Source organism: Neovison vison, chromosome 6 (assembly GCF_020171115.1).
Source record: "Neovison vison isolate M4711 chromosome 6, ASM_NN_V1, whole genome shotgun sequence".
NCBI classification, from domain to species: Eukaryota; Metazoa; Chordata; class Mammalia; order Carnivora; family Mustelidae; genus Neogale; species Neogale vison.
In genome coordinates, this window is record NC_058096.1 from 7,886,260 (window position 1) to 7,903,938 (window position 17,679).

The following is a 17,679-nucleotide window of genomic DNA, read 5'->3' on the forward strand; positions in this document are numbered from 1 at the left end:
CAATTTTCTACTTGATTTCCCATTATTTATAGGATAGATTAAGCTGCTCAGCAGAGAAAACAATTTAAACTCTTAGGAATAGTCATTGTTTTAAGTTATGTGCTATTTTGAATTAAATGTTATCAGATTAAAAACATATATTGATAATACTGGTTTTCTTTCATCATCTGTTAGTGCTCACCAGAAGATTTTCCAAAAGAGATACCCTACTACTCGGCCTCAGTCATCCATGAATTGATAAGCGCCTCAAAGGAAAATGGATACTGAGGAATGTAATTTGATTAGCTTCAACATTCTTATATGTGTTCACAAGAAAAATCTTACAATAGCTAAAATAGTAAACTATCATCTGTATATAAACTTTCTATTCACAAATAAAATAGCCAATCATGTGACCTTGAGTTTAGCAACCTTTATTTAGCCACAGAGGGATGTTTTTTGATCCAGGCTCTAAAATTCCTAAGATTCTTGGTTAGACTCTTTGGATGTATCATGGCTCCTCTTTTCCAAATGAAGATAATGTAAGTGTCTTGAATTTTCTAGAATTCTTTTTAAAATTTTTTTGAGGAAAATAGACAAGCATGACAGTAAACTGGTATTATTTTAGAACGTTCTTTATTTTGAAAATTACACCAGGCCATGTGGAAGGCATGTTCACAATATCTGTTTGATGTACAAAACACATTTTCTCACTCTCCAGCTGCTCTTCTTTTCCTTTGTACCTGCTGCTAGAAACTGGTCCCTACATATCTACCTACAGTTCTGTTCTTGTGAACATGCAGACAATATTTCAGGGACCTGCAAGGAGAATCTGCCTCAAAATAAAGAGTGAGCATCTATAGACTAAGTCACTAAGACATCAAAACTCACAAGCAACCAAGGCTGAGGAAGGTGACCAAATTAGTTCACGAATCTGGGACTGTGAGCTTCCAGAGGAACAAAGAACCCAATGAAAACATTTTGTTGATGTCTGAGAGAAATGGAATGTGTCCAGAATTCACGTTTCTGTATTTACCACTGACTACAAATCACTAAAGAGATCTAGTATTTTAACAGATTCTAATGCAGTTAAAGTTTTGTTCTCACACCACAGTATAAGAGTGCATGCATTACTTCGCACAAATGTCAAACACAGAACAAGTGAAACACAGACACCTAGGACGGCCTAACTACACAAGTGCCTCTTTCTGGTGGTGGGATAAGGGAGGGGAATCATAGTGACTATTTCCCTATGGTGCCTACTATGTGTTAGACAAAGATACCCAAACATTCGTCTTCTAACTCATGAAAAAGGACAAATGCTGCTAGTAAGAGTAAGATATTCAAAGAAGTTCCAAATGTGGGATTGGGTGATGAATAAGTAGCCTCAATTTTCAAGGAAAAAAAAAAAAGTCTTGGCTGACACTAATAAGAAATCAGACTCCATCTTTTGGGTGATGAAAAATAAGCTCTTTATAAATCTACTGGGGGGAATAAAATAATGAAATGAAAAAGCAAAAGCACATGGTGTCTCATGAAAAGAAGATTTGAATATTTTGGTTTAAATCAGGGGACATGTTACCATTTACTAGAGATTATTGAAATGTGTTTGCTTAAGCCCATTTAAATGCAGAATCGTTGAGGAAAAATGTAGGCATGTTATAAGAAATACTGACTTGTAAAAATTTTAACCTGGGGGACTTTAATAGGTCAGAATACTTTAAATTCAAGTACTGCTTTGAGGTGCTCACAACACTTCCCAAAAGAAGCCTTCCATCTCAGAAGGCACCTCTGTAAGCAGCCCCAACAATTTAGGAATGTGGCTACACATAATTTTATTAGCCACTATTTGTTATTACTGAAGTGTTTAATAAGAGCAGGGGAATTACCATCAATTGTATTAAAGATTTCTACTTATTAGCACTGCGACACACAGTGCAAAGAATCTTCAAATGTTTGCTTTTTATACCAGAAGTAATATATTGTTATTCTTCCAATTCAACAAAACAGTAAATTACTCTTCAGTGAACTGTGACTACCTAGGAAAGCAGGCTGGACTTTTCCAGAAGGTGCTGTCTACTCTTCTTACAGGAGATCCTGAGCAAGGCAGGCTGGGCAAGAGCTCTGCCCTTTCAGCCACTGCTTAAAGCACTGAAAATGAGAAAATGAAATCAGTCAGTGTCTTTAGGAACACGGGGAGCCTTAGTTCCCCCCATGCTGCTCCTCAACAGACATGGTTAAGTTCACCTCCACATTTGGTGGGGCCTGGAGCTGCCCGACTCTCAGGATCACTGATGCCTACTCAAGAGAGGGATGTGCCCGAAGCCCTAGGGACAAATCATCTTGCCTCAGAATCTGACCCATGGACTCTAGGCTTCCAACCTGATCTGAGGGGGATGGCCTTGTCCCTCCACTTTCCCTACACTCCAGCTTCAGTCTTGGCATTTCATTCCAGGGGTTGGCATTTTCTTGGTCCTGAGACTCACCCAATTTCTAACCGATTCTCTCTCTGCCTGATCTTGATTCTTCTACCTCCCACCACATCCTTGTAGCCTCCATACCACATCCTTGACTGGAAACTTTCTACCCACTGTGGTCCCAAGTTGATTGTGGCTGCCTGTTGCTGCTAAGAGCTGGGTGTATGTGTTAAGTCTGAAAGCCCAAGTACAACACCCCTAAACCTGCAGGATACAGGCCATGCAAGAGACTGTGAGCTGTCTTGACTCCTCCTAGTAAGTGCATTGTTTTTATCCCTTTTTTCAAGGGATTAATAAACTGACATGGCAGAGACCTAACCAGAAGCAGGCATGGAGAATGAATGTCCACAGCATCCAAAATATTTATTGAAAGATCTTGAAAATTTCTAAGCCAGGATCTCCCAGGATCTAGCACAATGGGCCCAGTTAGGTTTAGCTTTTCTCCTCTAAAATGTTAAATGTACTTCATATACTGCACTAAATCGACAAAATGTTGCACTGTGCATCTATGCATCCATGTGTGTAAGAAAGTACCTTTCAAGAAACAAATACTGTTTTGAATTTCAGCACCAACGTATTTGAGGGAGCCAACTAGGACTGTTCTCCTCCACCCATGATGTGATGGATGGAAAGGACAGTGTGCAGAACTGCACACCCCAGAGCCCAGGAGGCCTCTCCCCTTTTCCACAGCAGCAATCTTTGAAAAGGGAGACAATGGACACTGGCACAAGGAGGTTTATGCAGAAAGTGCTTTGAAAACACAAGAAGTATTGACACCGAGGGAAAAAAGTCCCTTTTTATGTTCAAAATACTTAACAATCAAAATCCATAATATCAGGATGGCCAAAGAGAATTCTTACCCCTTTGTGAAACTTGTGCCCACATTTTAGCACACGCACATTTTTGGATTTGAATACATCATGGCATAGTTCACAGGAAGCTGCCCCCGATGCCTGTGGAGACAAACGTGTCCCAGTAATAAAGAATAGCTCAATTCCTTTCTATTACATAAGCTCTTTCTACAAGTGGCCTTTATATACTTTTGTCATTAAGGTGGCAAATTACTCCCAATTATAGCTAAGCAGGTTGAGGGAACAACTTATTTTTTAATAGTATTTCTTAAGAAAAATTACAAACACAGAAAAAAGAAAAAATACACCTTTAAAGTTCTAATTTTCTCATAGAAAAAAATGTTTTATATGGCTAAAAGGTTCCCAGGAAATTATTACAAATTTCTAATTATCCCAAACCACACCCAAACTATGGTATGAATATTATAAATTAATCGCTCATCTAATTATCTAACAGTTGGGGACAGAAACATAAATTATGAAACATCCACCCCATGGACTATTGTGGGGCTAACTGAAATCATGATGGAAGTCCAAAAATCCATGACACAAAAAGCTGGTGACAACAACCCTCTGAATAAAAGCAGGTTATAAAACCGTACGTATCATATAATCACATAATTGATTTTTCTGAAATAAGGAGAATGGGCATAGAGAGAGATACCTTATAAAGAGCCTGGGAAGATCTAGAATGCAAACAGCAGTTACTTTCAGTTAAGAGATTTAACTTTTTTCTTTGCTATTTTCTAAAGTTTCTATGAATGTGGATTACGTGTGCAAATCAAAACAAAACAAACTGATGGCTCATTAAGCAAACATCTGAGGTCAGGGATTGTGCGGCAGAGGGCACAGAGCTGAATGGGAGAGTTTCCGGCTCAAGCAGCACACAGTCTGGTGAGCACAGACAGCACTTTCTGTGAAAGCAGACCCGAGTGCCACCCAGGACACCAGGTACAAGGTCCCCCTACAACTCCCAGCACCTACCCACACTGCACCATTATTTTCCAACTCCTCCTCCCTCCCAACTCTGAGCACCTGAAGGCCAGGAAGCAGTCCTGTTCATCTATATCCTTAGCAAATGGCACAGAACCTGGCCCCAAAATGATTCTCCATAAACTGTCAGGCGAGTGAATGAAAGCAGCCCTGGCCGTGGGATTAAGGTCAGGGATGCAGATGGGGACAGTGTCTAAATGCTCTGAAGACCCTGAACTGCTGACTGGGTTTTCTGTCTCTCCCCAGGCACTGATGGGGTAGATACAGTAAAATGAGGTGCTCTGTCTCCACTCTGTGGCCCCTGAGGGGAGGGTCAGGGAAGCAACGGAAGTGGCAGTCCCACGGAAGGGAAATTAAGGCCTCTGCAAAGCTCAGAGCTAGGTTTGGCTTGAAAAATCCTGTTAACTGGACTTATTTTTATTAGCATGAAAAGATGGGCACATACATTTCTAAGTAGGAAAAAAAGACACAAAAAAGTATATATCGTTTTGACTAAATTCACATATAAACACACAAAGGAGTTTAGAAAAATACATACTGATATCATAATACTGGTTACCCGAGGGTGGGTTTTGGGGTTCTTTAAAGGCTTTTAATTTGTATTTGCTACTATGAACAGTATACACACTGCTTTTGTAATTTGAAAAGATTAAGCAAACTACTTTTAATTTCTAAAAAACTAACTATAATTATCAAACTAAGTTCCAGTTTGAAGGCACAGTCTTCTTATAAGTCAGCTTTTACAACTTTATGATCGCCAACAACCATGAAGTAGAATGTAATCTCTCCCCTGACGGTGACTGCATTCTATCTCAGGCGGGGGGGGGGGGTTGTCAGGGAGGACGCTCTGAGAATCCGGCCGCCTGGAGGGCCACACAGCACCTGGGCCGTCAGCAGCCTGGGGAGAGGGAGGCACTCCGGCGGGTCTTGCACGAATGCTCCGCGTGCTCCTAAGCGCTCTGACTGGAGTCAGATGCTCTGGGAAATGAGTGTATGTGGTTTGGAGAATATCCAAAGAATGGTGGACAAATGTAAAGGAGGAATAAAAACGTAAGTTCACACAAAGATTCGCTGTTTAGTTCAAGCCAGCAAACTAGTACTCTGTGCAATCAGGGATCGCTGACTCCACTGCGGGGCCAGGAATTCTTCTAATTTTCATTTCATTTAAACTCTGATACCAGGAAGCCTGAGTGGCTCAGTCAGTTAAGCACCTGCCTTTGGGTCAGGTCACCATTGAGTCCTGGCATCAGACTCCCTGCTAAGCGGGGAGTCTGCTTCTCCGTCTCCCTCTACTCCTCCCCCGACTCATGCTTGCTCATGCTCTCTCAAATAGATAAATAAAATCTTTAAAAAAATAAACTGATATCACATTTGGACAAAAGGGGAAAACATGCTTTATAGCAGAATTTAACCCGGAGCACGCAGCCCTGAATGGCCTCTTTCAACCACATGTTTGGTTCCTACTACACAGTCCCTATCAGCTGGGTCCATGTGGTGAGGATTAGGGAACTGCATGCTACACACCCAGACCGAACGAAGGAGTGCTGGCAAACGGCATGAATCATCTGTGCCTCGGTTTCTTCGTTATAAAGACAAGTATAATGCCTTATCAACTGAGATAACTACCACAGTATTTTACGGGGGGAAAAAACACTATGTAAAAGTAACATTTTTATTGCCCAAAAGAACAGAGAACATTTTAAATCTGTATATCAAATTAAGGCAAGTTTAGCACATTCCAGTGCCGCTCGCCCCATTAAGGCACTCGAGGGGAGAGAGAAGGGAAGCTACCAGACCTGCCTGAACACAGAGTCGGACCCTGAACCTTCTATTCCAGCACGTCATCCACACAACAGCCACAACAAGCACGTATGATCTGAGCTCACAGTACGACTAAATGACAGAACCAGGTCTGGGATTCCAAAGCCCGTAGTGACACGGAAATAAAATGATTCAAAAATCATTTTCCCCAACTATTCAAAATATCACACTTAATATAAAAATTAACTTGAATTTGACTGTCAGTAGGCCCAGTTCCTACGATGTGGCCAGAACTCCCCTGGTTTCTCTAGTGCAAGGGCTTTTCCCAACAGGGACCCACAGACACCCACAAAAGCAGAGATGACCTCACTGTTTCACAGACTGTTCTAATGGGACACTCAAGTACATCTAAATTTCGTCTCTAATATTTTTTAAAGATTTATTTGTGAGACAGAGAGTGAGAGAGAGTGCACACACACGAGTGGGAGAGGGGCAGAGGAAGAGGGAGAGAGAGAATCTCAAGCACACTCCCTACTGAGCGCAGAGCCTGTCAAAGGTCTTGTCAAAGGTCACCACCCTGAGATCATGACCTGAGCCAAAATCAAGAGTCCATGCTTAAGTGACTAAGCCATCTAAGAGACTGTAGTATTTTTTTTAAAGTAGGTTCCACATCGCTTCTCGGCCTTTTGGCTAAGATCAAGTGTAAAGTAGGTTCCACGGCTAACACAGGGCTCAAACTCACAGCCCCAAGGACAAGAGTTGCACTCTCTACAAACTGAGCCATCCAGGAGCCCCTGGTTTCTAATTTTAGGATCACATAAATTAGGTCCAGAAATGAAAAGAATGGGGCTAAATCATGGATTAACTATTTTGTACATTAAAAAAACAAAACTGACTCCACTGTCACACATGTAACACTCACAGGGGAATCTTCTGTCTTCTGTCCCTTGGTTTTGGGTGATGGTCCAGCAATCACGGAGGATGTGGTCATAGCAGCAGCAGAGTTGGCCTCAGATAATTTCTTATCCTTTCCTGAATTTGAATTTGGCTACAGAGATAAAGTGGGTGGGGAAAGAAGCAAGTTTAGTGACCCAGATCTTCTATCTTAACTGAAGTGTTCTCCAGACTTTGGCTGGATACAGTTGTGGGTTTTTTTTTGTTGTTGTTTTTTTGTTTTTTTGCTTTTTCTCATTCTCATATTTTATAAACAAAGTGGACCATTTTATTGTAGCTGGATGAAACACTGACCTTTCTCTTTTTCTGTTCATCCAGAATGTGTTCTGTCACTCTTTGGACAATTTCATCAATACTCAATCCCGAGAGTGAGTTCTTGTTCTTGTTTCGTACTTTTTTAATAAAACCAGCAAGCTCAGTGCTTAAAAAAATAAAAAAAGGAAGTGGAGATAAATGACAAGAGAAAGTCAAAGTTTTCTACTACGTGGAAATATTATGTGCCAATATTAACCCAACACCTAAAAGAAAGAAACCAAATACATACAAACAAAATTAAACAATGGTAACTGTACATAAAAGCAAGAGAATCCCTCTTTACAAGTAGTTATGAAAATTCCAGTACTATTTCTAAATATTTATTTTACTAGAATTTCAAAATAACAGAACAGTTTAATCTGCTAGATCCATCTGGGATATCTGTATCTACTTTGAAACAGAATTTCATATAGCTGGATATATTGTAGCTTTATGCTAAATCAATGACTGATCAGACAACACTGGTTCTGACTTGAAATCAGTAAAATCTCCTTTACCTAGGGGGAAACTAGATTCGTTGACTGCCTCCTTAAAAAAACCTGACAACAAGGTTTTCAAAGCCTGAATATTTCACAAGTACCAGTGGATAGAATTAAACCATTAATCAATAGGAACTTGATATTTGAAGCACTAATACCTCAAATGTTTTAATTTTCAAAAAATCAGGATGCATTTCTATTCAGTTGTTTAAACTCTCCCCAATTTAGTCAGGATTGCAGACCATTTTATTTGTAAGGTACTTCTGGTAATTATAATGAGCATTTTTTTTTAAAGATTTTATTTATTTGACAGAGATCACAAGTAGGCAGAGAGGCAGGCAGAGAGAGAGAGGAGGAAGCAGGCTCCCTGCTGAGCAGACAGCCGAATGTGGGGCTGGATCTCAGGACTCTGGGATCATGACCTGAGCTGAAGGCAGAGGCTTTAATCCACTGAGCCACCTAGCCGCCCCTATGATGAGCATTTTTTACAACTGACATGGGGACTGCCATTGGGAGAACTTACAATATTTCTCAAACTTAGGGTAGATATGCCAATGGACATATACTTATTTTTAAATAAGCAGGGCTCCACCAACAGATGTAAAACATTAATTCTAGCCAATCATAATTTAACCACTACTTTGTTTCAAAAGTGTAATTTTAAAACTTGCAACTAATACTGTATCAAAGACAGAAATCACATGGGACAGAGTACAGAGGGTCATTCTGGGCTGTGGATTCCCCTCTTCCTAGCTATATCCCTGAGACACTGCCTTCACTGCTTCTCTCCTTGGCTGAGACAGGGAGCACTTCTGCTCCCTCATACCAACCTGGAGACTGAGGCCCGGGGTTGTGGTGCAAACACTCACTGGCTTAGATAAAGCAGCAATCTCCACCCTTAAGGACCCTCTGTAACACACCCACAGGCCTGATTCACTATCAAATCACACCTAGTCCTCCCAACATCACACCTCTAACAAATCAGAGGTACTAGCAGGGTGTCATCTGTTGCTGCCTTCCTCGCTAGGTGGTATTTCCTCCCCCAAATGATACGAAACTAATACTTTGCAGTTTTGTTTTTTCATTTAGGGACTTCATGCTAGGACTGGAGCATGTTACTGACCTCATCAAAATATCAGCAAATTACCCTAGGTTCTGATGACTGTGGAGTAACCAGGATTCAATGTTTTCAGTCTAGATCCACACATCAAAAAGTTGGTTTAAAATGCTCACCTCTATGTTTACAAAAGAAAAAAAGAAAAAAATGCAGCCCCTAACTTTTCTGAGTAAAACAACGATGGAATTGTTTCCACTTTAGCCCCTAACTGGCCATAATGTTATCTGATCAGGAAACCTCAGTTCAACGAAGTATTTAACAGAGTCACAGGCACTTTATATCCATACCTGTTGTAACATGGGAATACCACTGACAGGTGCTCGATAATACTATTGAATGGCTTTTTTGGAGACTGGCTTGAGCGGGTAGCACGTCCTGGAAGAACAGGTAGTTTCTGATCAGCCACAAGGCTCTGTTTGGGCGGAGTTTCCTGGCCCATGCTCTTATACTCTGGCAGCTGGGGGACTTCGGGCTGATGGCAGAGCGATCCTGTTAATGGTGGGGAGGAAGCACCCACTGGGCCATCACCGGCAGAGACCAGAACGGAATCCTCAGGAACTGCTGTTTGGTTTCCAGGCCCATGACTCGAAGAAGTGGAGGTTCCGTGATCTTCATGGCCTGAAGACTCAGGAAGTCCCGCAGGAAGAACCTGGGAAGAATATACCATAGTCCTTGGATCATTACGAGAAACATCCGTGCACAAGACTGACGATTTAGCATGATTGTAAAGTGCACAGGAAACTTGAATACAATAAACTAAACACTTTTGTTTTGAGAAAACTGCTCTTCATCTTCACTTTAAAATGAGCTCTCCTGGGCTCCACACTGCTGGCCTCCCGCCCACCTCTCTGCAGCCCCTTCCCAGGCTCTTCCTGCAGTTCTTTCTTTCTTTTTTTAAAAGATTTTATTTATTTATTTGACAGAGAGAGACACAGTGAGAGAGTGAACACAAGCAGTGAGACAGGGAGAGGGAAAAGCAGGCTTCCCGCTGAGCAGGAAGTCCCATGTGGGGCTCGATCCCAGGACCCTGGGATCATGACCTGACCCAAAGGCAGATGCTTAACTGACTGAGCCACCCAGGCGCCCCTCTCCCGACAGTTCTTAATGCTTGTCTGTGCCTTAATGTGAATGTTCCCTAGGACACTGCTGGGGTGGAGATTCACGTTTTTCCCCAGGACATTTCACATTCTTTCATGCCTCAGTGACTATGTGCTTAGTACTGATAATGCCCACTTTTTAAAAGATTCTAGTCTTGAATGTGTTCCTCAGATCCAAACCTACAAATCCAAACTTCCTCTTAGGCAAATCCAAGGCCAGTTAAACTCAATGTCTTCAAACTCAGGCTCAGCTCAGTCTCCAACCCTGCTCTTCCTTGGGTGTCCCCCTCATGGATAGAATACCAGATTTGACTTAACTCCCTCAAATACACACACCATGCCCCCCCCCATCTCACAGGCAGTATAGTTCTTTCCACTGTTCATCCTAAATACCTCTTAAACCTGCTCTCTCCCTCCAGCCCGACCCCCACTCTCTAAGCCAGGACACAGCTGCTGACGGTGAGCCCCTCTCCCACTGCTCTCCATTGTGGGCGAGCTGATGGCATCGCCTTACTTGAAACCTATATTGGCTTCTTAGTGACCTCAGGAAAAGTCAAACTGCTAAACACAACTTACAGAGTAAGGTTCCCTTCGTTCTGGCCCCTGGGTACTTTCATGATTTTTCTCACCAAAGCCCTCCTCTGTCACACTGAACTTCTTTTATATCCATGAAAGAAGTATTCTCTGTTTTTCTAGCCTCCAAATATGCTGTTTCTTCCATTTGAAACACTCTGACCCTCCAAATATCACACCATCCACCCTTTCTCAAACACACACCCATGTCTTCCTTCTGACTGGTTAGTTAATTCCTATTCCAGATCTCTGACTCACCGAGACCTCCAACAGGGAATCTTCTGCTGAGGCCCAGACCTCTAGGCTAGGTTAATGCCTTCTAATTTATGCTGCTAAAGCATTTTTCTGCTCCTATGCAAAACCCTGGCACACTTTACTTATAATTATGGGCTTAATGACTCTCTTTTCCCAAACCCATATGTCCTTTGAGGGAACAGACCACATCTAATCTTGATCACCACTAAATACCCAATGAATGAATGGGGGAGAAATACACACGAAGCTAATCGTTTTTAGGGACACTTATTACTTAAGTTACTGGAACCCTAAGAGTTCCCAAGGCTTAGATATTAAAATTCTTTTGTTGGGGCACCTGGGTGGCTCAGTGGGTTAAGCCTCTGCCTTCGGCTCAGGTCATGATCTCAGGGTCCTGGGATTGAGCCCCACATCAGGCTGGGCTCTCGGCTCAGCAGAGAGCCCGCTTCCCCCTCTCTATTTGCCTGCCTCGCTGCCTACTTGTGATCTTTCTGTCAAATAAATAAATAAAATCTAAAAAAAATAAAATTCTTTTGTGTATTTATAAAATTATATAAGATACAACTAAAAACTAATAGCAAACATTCTACTGAGATCTCACATTTTTTTCCCTTCCATATCTGCCACTAAGAACTTAGAAACACATATTCTCTAAAATAAAAATAAATAAATAAATAAAATAAAAAGGGGGGGGTCTGGGTGGCACAGTCAGTTGAGCATCTGACTCTTGGTTTCGGTTCAGGTCATGAACCCCTCACAACCAACCCCTCAGGGTTGTGAGACAGAGCCCTGCCTCAGGCTCTGCATTCAGCACAGAGTTTGCCTGTGATTCTCCCTCTGTCCCTCCCCGCCAAACTCTCTCTCAAATAAATCTCAAAAAAAAAAAAAAAAACCTGAGAAACATAAATAAGTGATCTTTAATTCTACATCAAACTCTAATATCTTACTCAGTTCAACAGAGAAAAATGTTTTTCTTTTCTTTCTTTCTTTTTTTTTTTTTTAAAGATTTTATTTATTTTTTTGTCAGAGACAGAGGGGGAGAGAGCAAGCGAGCATAGGCAGACAGAGAGGCAGGCAGAGGCAGAGGGAGAAGCAGGCTCCCTGCCAAGCAAGGAACCCGATATGGGACTCGATCCCAGGACCCTGGGATCATGACCTGAGCCGAAGGCAGCTGCTTAACCAACTGAGCCACCCAGGCGTCCCGAAAAATGTTTTTCTATGGAGAGAAGAAAATGGATCTCAATAGAGTATATTACTCAGTTCAAGGTGACCAAACCTTTTTTTTTTTTTTAAGATTTTATTTATTTATATGACAGACAGAGATCACAAGTAGGCAGAGAGGCAGGCAGAGAGGGAGGGGGAAGCTGCTGAGTGGAGGACCCCGGGATCATGACCTGAGCTAAAGACAGAGGTTTTAACCCACTGAGCCACCCAGGCGCCCCAAGGTAGCCAAACTTTTTAATGTTTTATTTATTTTTTTAAAAGATTTTATTTAAAATTTATTTGAGAGAGAAAGCACAAGCAGGAGGAACACAAACCTTTTTATGTTTATTTTATTTTAAAATTTTTAAAAGATTTTATTTATTCATTTGAGAGACAGAGAGAGCATAAGCAGGGGGAAAGGCAGAGGGAGAGGGAGAAGGAGACTCCCCACTGAGCCGGGAGCCCGATGTGGGGCTCCATCTCAGGATCTGGAGATCATGACCTGAGCTGAAGGCAGATGCTTAACCATCTGAGCCACCAAGGTGCTCCAAATTTTTTTTTTTAATTTTTAAAGATTTTATTTATTTATTAAAGAGAGAGAGTGCAAGCAGGAGGGGCGGCAGGCAGAGGGAAAGGGAGAAGCAGGCCCCCTGCAAAGCAGGGAGCCCCATCCAGGGCTCGATCCCAGGACTCTGGGATCACGATCCGAGCGAAAGGCAGACAATCAACCAACTGAGCCACTCAGGCACCCAAACATTTTCTGGCAGGTGAAACCACAATAAGCTTGCATGCTTAGTATGCAAGGTACTGGCTAGAATGAGACTTTCAAGATCAAGCTCCCGAGTGTAGTCACCTATGTTAAGGAGACTTAACGCACATGACAGAAGGGTCACAAGGTGAGCACAAATGTGGGAGGCCTTGACTGGGATTTTAGGAAGAGGCAGAAGGTGGAGGGTGAGCCTGGTGCTCCAGGCTGGGGAACAGCCCAAAGATCTGCCAGTGGCAGGAAGGTGCTAATCAGGATGTAAGGAAAACAGTCTCCTTACAGCAGACTATTTCACAACCAGAAGATTTTAATGTCCCCAAATATTCTGAAACCTACCTCTAATCAACTCTCGAATAGAGTCCCTCTTTAAATTCTTATAGTCAGATCTCTTTTGGGCTTAATTCTTTTCAATGTGGTATTGGCTGAACATCTGCTCTGTGCCCAAATAAGAAATACGTACTCGAGAATACAGTAACGTGATACTCAGTGTAGCCATATTTTAAAGTCCACAATACAGAAATAGTTTTCCTTTACTGTGCTGCATATTTTAAAATACAGAGCCAGGTTCAGCAATCACTATTATTCAAAAGATTCAGCAAATACCTTAAATTAGCAGTAAAATACGACAGATCAGACCAACAAAACCTTTGTATGTCTCAGGTATAGCACTTTTTGTCTGTATTTGATGAAAAAACAAATCTTAATTTTGGTTCTATGCCCACAGTATCTAGGAATAAGACTTTATCTGTAGACAGAGTTGGTCTAAATCACAGGCACCTGATCCTCTTGGATTACTCATTCACACACAGGAAACACATACACCAGTATCCGAGAAGAAAGCAGAGGTACCAGCCCTGTGTTTACTATAGTCCTGTCCTCAGACACTCACGTAGGAAGACTGATCTTCCATTTATATAAGAGTGTTTATTATAAAACCTAAAGGGTTAACCAGCAGCACCAATAATGAAAGCACTAAGGCAACTTATTAATCCATTTCATCCTCACTCCTAGAATACAAACAACAAACATCTAGACTGGCCAAATAAGAAAGAAACTGTGGTTTACTGTTCCATTTTCTTTTCTTCACACGCACAAAAAGAAAAAAGGAAGAAAAAAAGAAGGTGTGACAGACTTACTGTGCTGCAGATAGGAAATGAAAGCTCGGGAATCTCCACTTTAGGAAGTTCACTGAGCCGAGAGCCATTTTTAATTGCCTGAATTTGTTCTTCATACTGAGACTGTAGGTAGAAGGGAAGGTATTAAGCTTGTCTAATAAATTCCCAGGGAAAATCAGCATTGTGAATTAATACTTTTTTCTTACTAAATATTTACAAATGGTCAACAGTCTTCCAGGAAATATAACAGAGATGCAAAGTATCAGAACAATTATTTCTTGAAAGAAGTTCAAAATTAGATATTAATTAGAATGCTCTACAGCCTTATCAAATATAACTTCTCTAATTTTCTCAATTACAGGCAGAGTTTAAGACATATAATTAAGAAAACAGCATTACTTTCAGGAAAAACTTTTAATAATTACAACAACAAAAAATACATATTGCCTTTAACAGTTCAAAAAAGAGTTTCAGTGACACTAACCTATCTCCTGAGAACTATAATCAATCATATAGGTTTTGAAAGAATTACAGAATATTTTATAACTTACCTTTGCTTTCTCAGTTTCTTTTCTAACCTTGGAAAGAAACAATTCCCATGAATGGACATCAGACTCCATATCAGGGTAAGTTGCAGAATCACTGAAACAGCAGAAAAACATGAAATCGCTTACTGTCTACTTCAGAAATGTTTTTAAAAGTTAAAAACACTAAAGTGCACATGAAAACATGTAAACATGAGAAAGATTACATATACATTATTTTCTTAAAGATTTTATTTGACACAGAGAGACAGACAGCAAGCACAAGCAGAGGAAGCGGCAGGCAGAGGGAGAGGAAGAAGTAGGCTCCTTGCTGAGCAAGGAGCCCGACATGGGGCCCGATCCCAGGACCAGGGAATTATGATCTGAGCAGAAGACTGGCACTTAACCAATTCAGCCACCCAGGCCCTCCAGAAAGATATATTTAACATGATCACACATGCAAAACTATTTTTCTTAAAGATTTATTTATTTTAGAGGGTCCACGAGAGTGCTCACGTGTTGAGGGAGGGGCAGAGGGATAAAATCTTCAAGCAGATTCCCCACTGAGTATGGAGCCCAATGTGGGGGTTCCATCTCTCAACACTGAGATCATGACCTGACCGGAAATCAAGAGTCAGATGCTTAACAGACTGAGCCACCCAGGTGCCCCACATAGAAAACTATTTTTAAAGAATTATGTATCTTGCAGACTCATCAGTAGAAACACTTGAGGAAATCTGATTACTGATCAACCAAATTTCCCGAACTGGTGGGCAGACAGCATATTCTCCTGAATTTTAATTTCTTGCCCTAAATTTGAAGATCTGACCATTTTTCATTTAACATCTTCATGTTTAACATCAAAGGCTGTTTTTACATTAAAAAAAAATAAAAGGGCAACCTGGAACATTTCAATAAAACCGCACCCTTACCTTATGGTAAAATAAAGGGTGAGGCCTAACAGACTGTAAGTTTTTATCTCAGCACCTTTACTAAAAGTGACAAACAAGCTTTCCATTCCTAACTGGGAAATCAGTAACATTATCAATCCATGGTTGTGTCAGTTCTCATTATGTATCTTAAGGAAAAACCAGAACATTCCTTTTACATCTTTTCTCTTTCATTATCCATTGGTGGAATGAAAGAGTTCATACAAAATCCCTAAGAAAGAAGCTACATGTACTGTGGTACTTCATGAGGAAGCTGACACTCCCAGATGGAAGGGCTGCGAGATCCGTTTCCAGAGTTGCCATAACGTGTAGCCCGTGACCAGATGAAACACCAGCCTTTCGGCACCACTGGTCTCCACTTCAGCTGAACCAGTCTTGTCATTTCGAATCAGCATATTAGTTTTCTCTCATTAGAAACGTTTTCTCATGTGAAAAAACTATATCTTGAAAAATTAAGAAATAAAAACTGTTAGAACTTTTTCCATGACCCACAGAGGGTCAACACTGAGAGTTGAAGTATAAAGTAAAAAGCACAGAGAAGGATGAAAAACCTGACTGTGGAATATGATAAAGAGACCAGATGAAAAGTAATCCCTTGTGTGAAAATCCACACAGAAAGTGCTGAGGCTAGACTGAAGAAGACCCTTTAGAACTCCCAGGTAAACCTTATTCCAAAAACAAAGTCAAACAAAAACAAGTAAAGATTATGGAGACTTGAGGGTGCCTGGGTGGCTCAGTGGATTAAAGCCTCTGCCTTTGGCTCAGGTCATGATCTCAGGGTCCTGGGATTGAGTCCTGCAACAGGCTCTCTGCTCGGCAGGGAGCCTGCTTTCCTGCCTCTCTCTCTGCCTGCCTCTCTGCCCACTTGTGATCTCTGTCTGTCAAATAAATAAATAAAATCTTAAAAACAAAAAAAAAAACAGATTACAGAGAGTTGAAAAAAGGACCACAGGTGAGTATCTTTGGAAGTGACATTTCATTCTCAGTCTATCACTAAAACTGTTAAGTGACTATTCTTATAGAAAGTAATTTTTTAAAAAGTTTGAAAATGTGATCATTCCAGAAATTTATTGCATGGAAATGATTAATGATGTGCATAAAAATTTAGCTACAAGGAAACTCACTGAAGTGCAGCTTTTATTAATAGAATGTGCAAATAAACTGACTATACCATCGCAGTATTGTTTAATAAATCACAACACATTTGTATGCTAGAACACTATCCAACTTCACAAAATTAGGTTAGAGAAATGTAATTATTGATATGAAAGTGAGTTTCCTATATATTAGTTGGTGGGAAAACCCATAAATTTTATTTTTTTTCAAACATTTAATGATTATGATTTATTCCAAAATACTAACTAGTTACACATCAATTTAGAATTATGGATAATCTTTATCAGTTTTGTTTGTATATTTTTTAACATTTTTTTTTTAAGATTTCATTTATTTTGATATTTCTACAATTGAACATGTATTGACTGTTTAACTATTAAAACAGGTCTTGGGGCATCTGGGTGGCTCAGTGGGTTAAAGCCTCTGCCTTCAGCTCAGGTCACCATCCTAGGTTCCTGGGATCGAGCCTTGCATCGGGCTCTCTGCTCAGCAGGAAGCCTGCTTCCCTTCCTCTCTCTCTGCCTGCCTCTTGGCCTACTTGTGATCTCTGTCAAATAAATAAATAAAATCTTTTAAAAAAATAAAAATAAAATGGTCTTGAGGTGCCTAGGTGGCTCAATCCGTTAAGCATCCGATTTTGGCTCAGGTCTTAATCTCAGGGTGATGAGTTCAAGCCCCTTCTTCCTCTATGCCCAGCCCACATTTAAAAAAAAAAAAAAAGGTCCTGTCTAATATAAACATTTTTTTCTCAAATCAGCTCTAACCTGGATTTACTAAATGACATGCCAGAATGAACATCTGTGACACCACACAGTACCTGCCCAGAAGCGTCAGGCTCTTAAGATACCCTTCTGCCTGTGATTCCAGGATCTGTAATTTGTACACAACCATGTCCTTCCAGTTCTCAAGCACAGATACCTAACATTAGATTAGAGAGTGTTTAAGTATTTTAAGATAGTGAAACCAACTATTTTAGGTTGTTAAAACCTAAACATTCTGAACTACTTTCAAGTTTCTTCTTAAATGACAGATGATGACAGAATCACTAGAACCTGGATTATGTCATAATTTCACACAAGTGAATAGGAATTAAACAAAACTGGATTTGAATACAGAGTAGCATAATGACAGTAAAATTATTTTACCTTCAATGA

The 17,679-nt window shown here is 40.7% G+C and overlaps 1 protein-coding gene across 1 annotated transcript in view; it reads right to left on the minus strand.

Annotated features, from left to right (window-relative positions):
* Positions 1–598: 598 nt before the first annotated feature.
* The window catches only part of TTC3 (tetratricopeptide repeat domain 3), a 129,454-nt gene continuing 112,373 nt past the window's right edge, over positions 599–17,679 (minus strand). The window contains exons 39-46 of the mRNA XM_044250931.1: positions 17,343–17,443; positions 14,487–14,577; positions 13,957–14,058; positions 9,214–9,575; positions 7,310–7,436; positions 6,984–7,109; positions 3,317–3,409; positions 599–2,130 (exon numbers count right to left, since the gene is read on the minus strand). Of these exons, the coding sequence (XP_044106866.1) occupies positions 2,065–2,130; positions 3,317–3,409; positions 6,984–7,109; positions 7,310–7,436; positions 9,214–9,575; positions 13,957–14,058; positions 14,487–14,577; positions 17,343–17,443 (1,068 nt within the window). The 3' untranslated portion in view covers positions 599–2,064. The remainder of the gene's footprint in view (positions 2,131–3,316; positions 3,410–6,983; positions 7,110–7,309; positions 7,437–9,213; positions 9,576–13,956; positions 14,059–14,486; positions 14,578–17,342; positions 17,444–17,679) is intronic.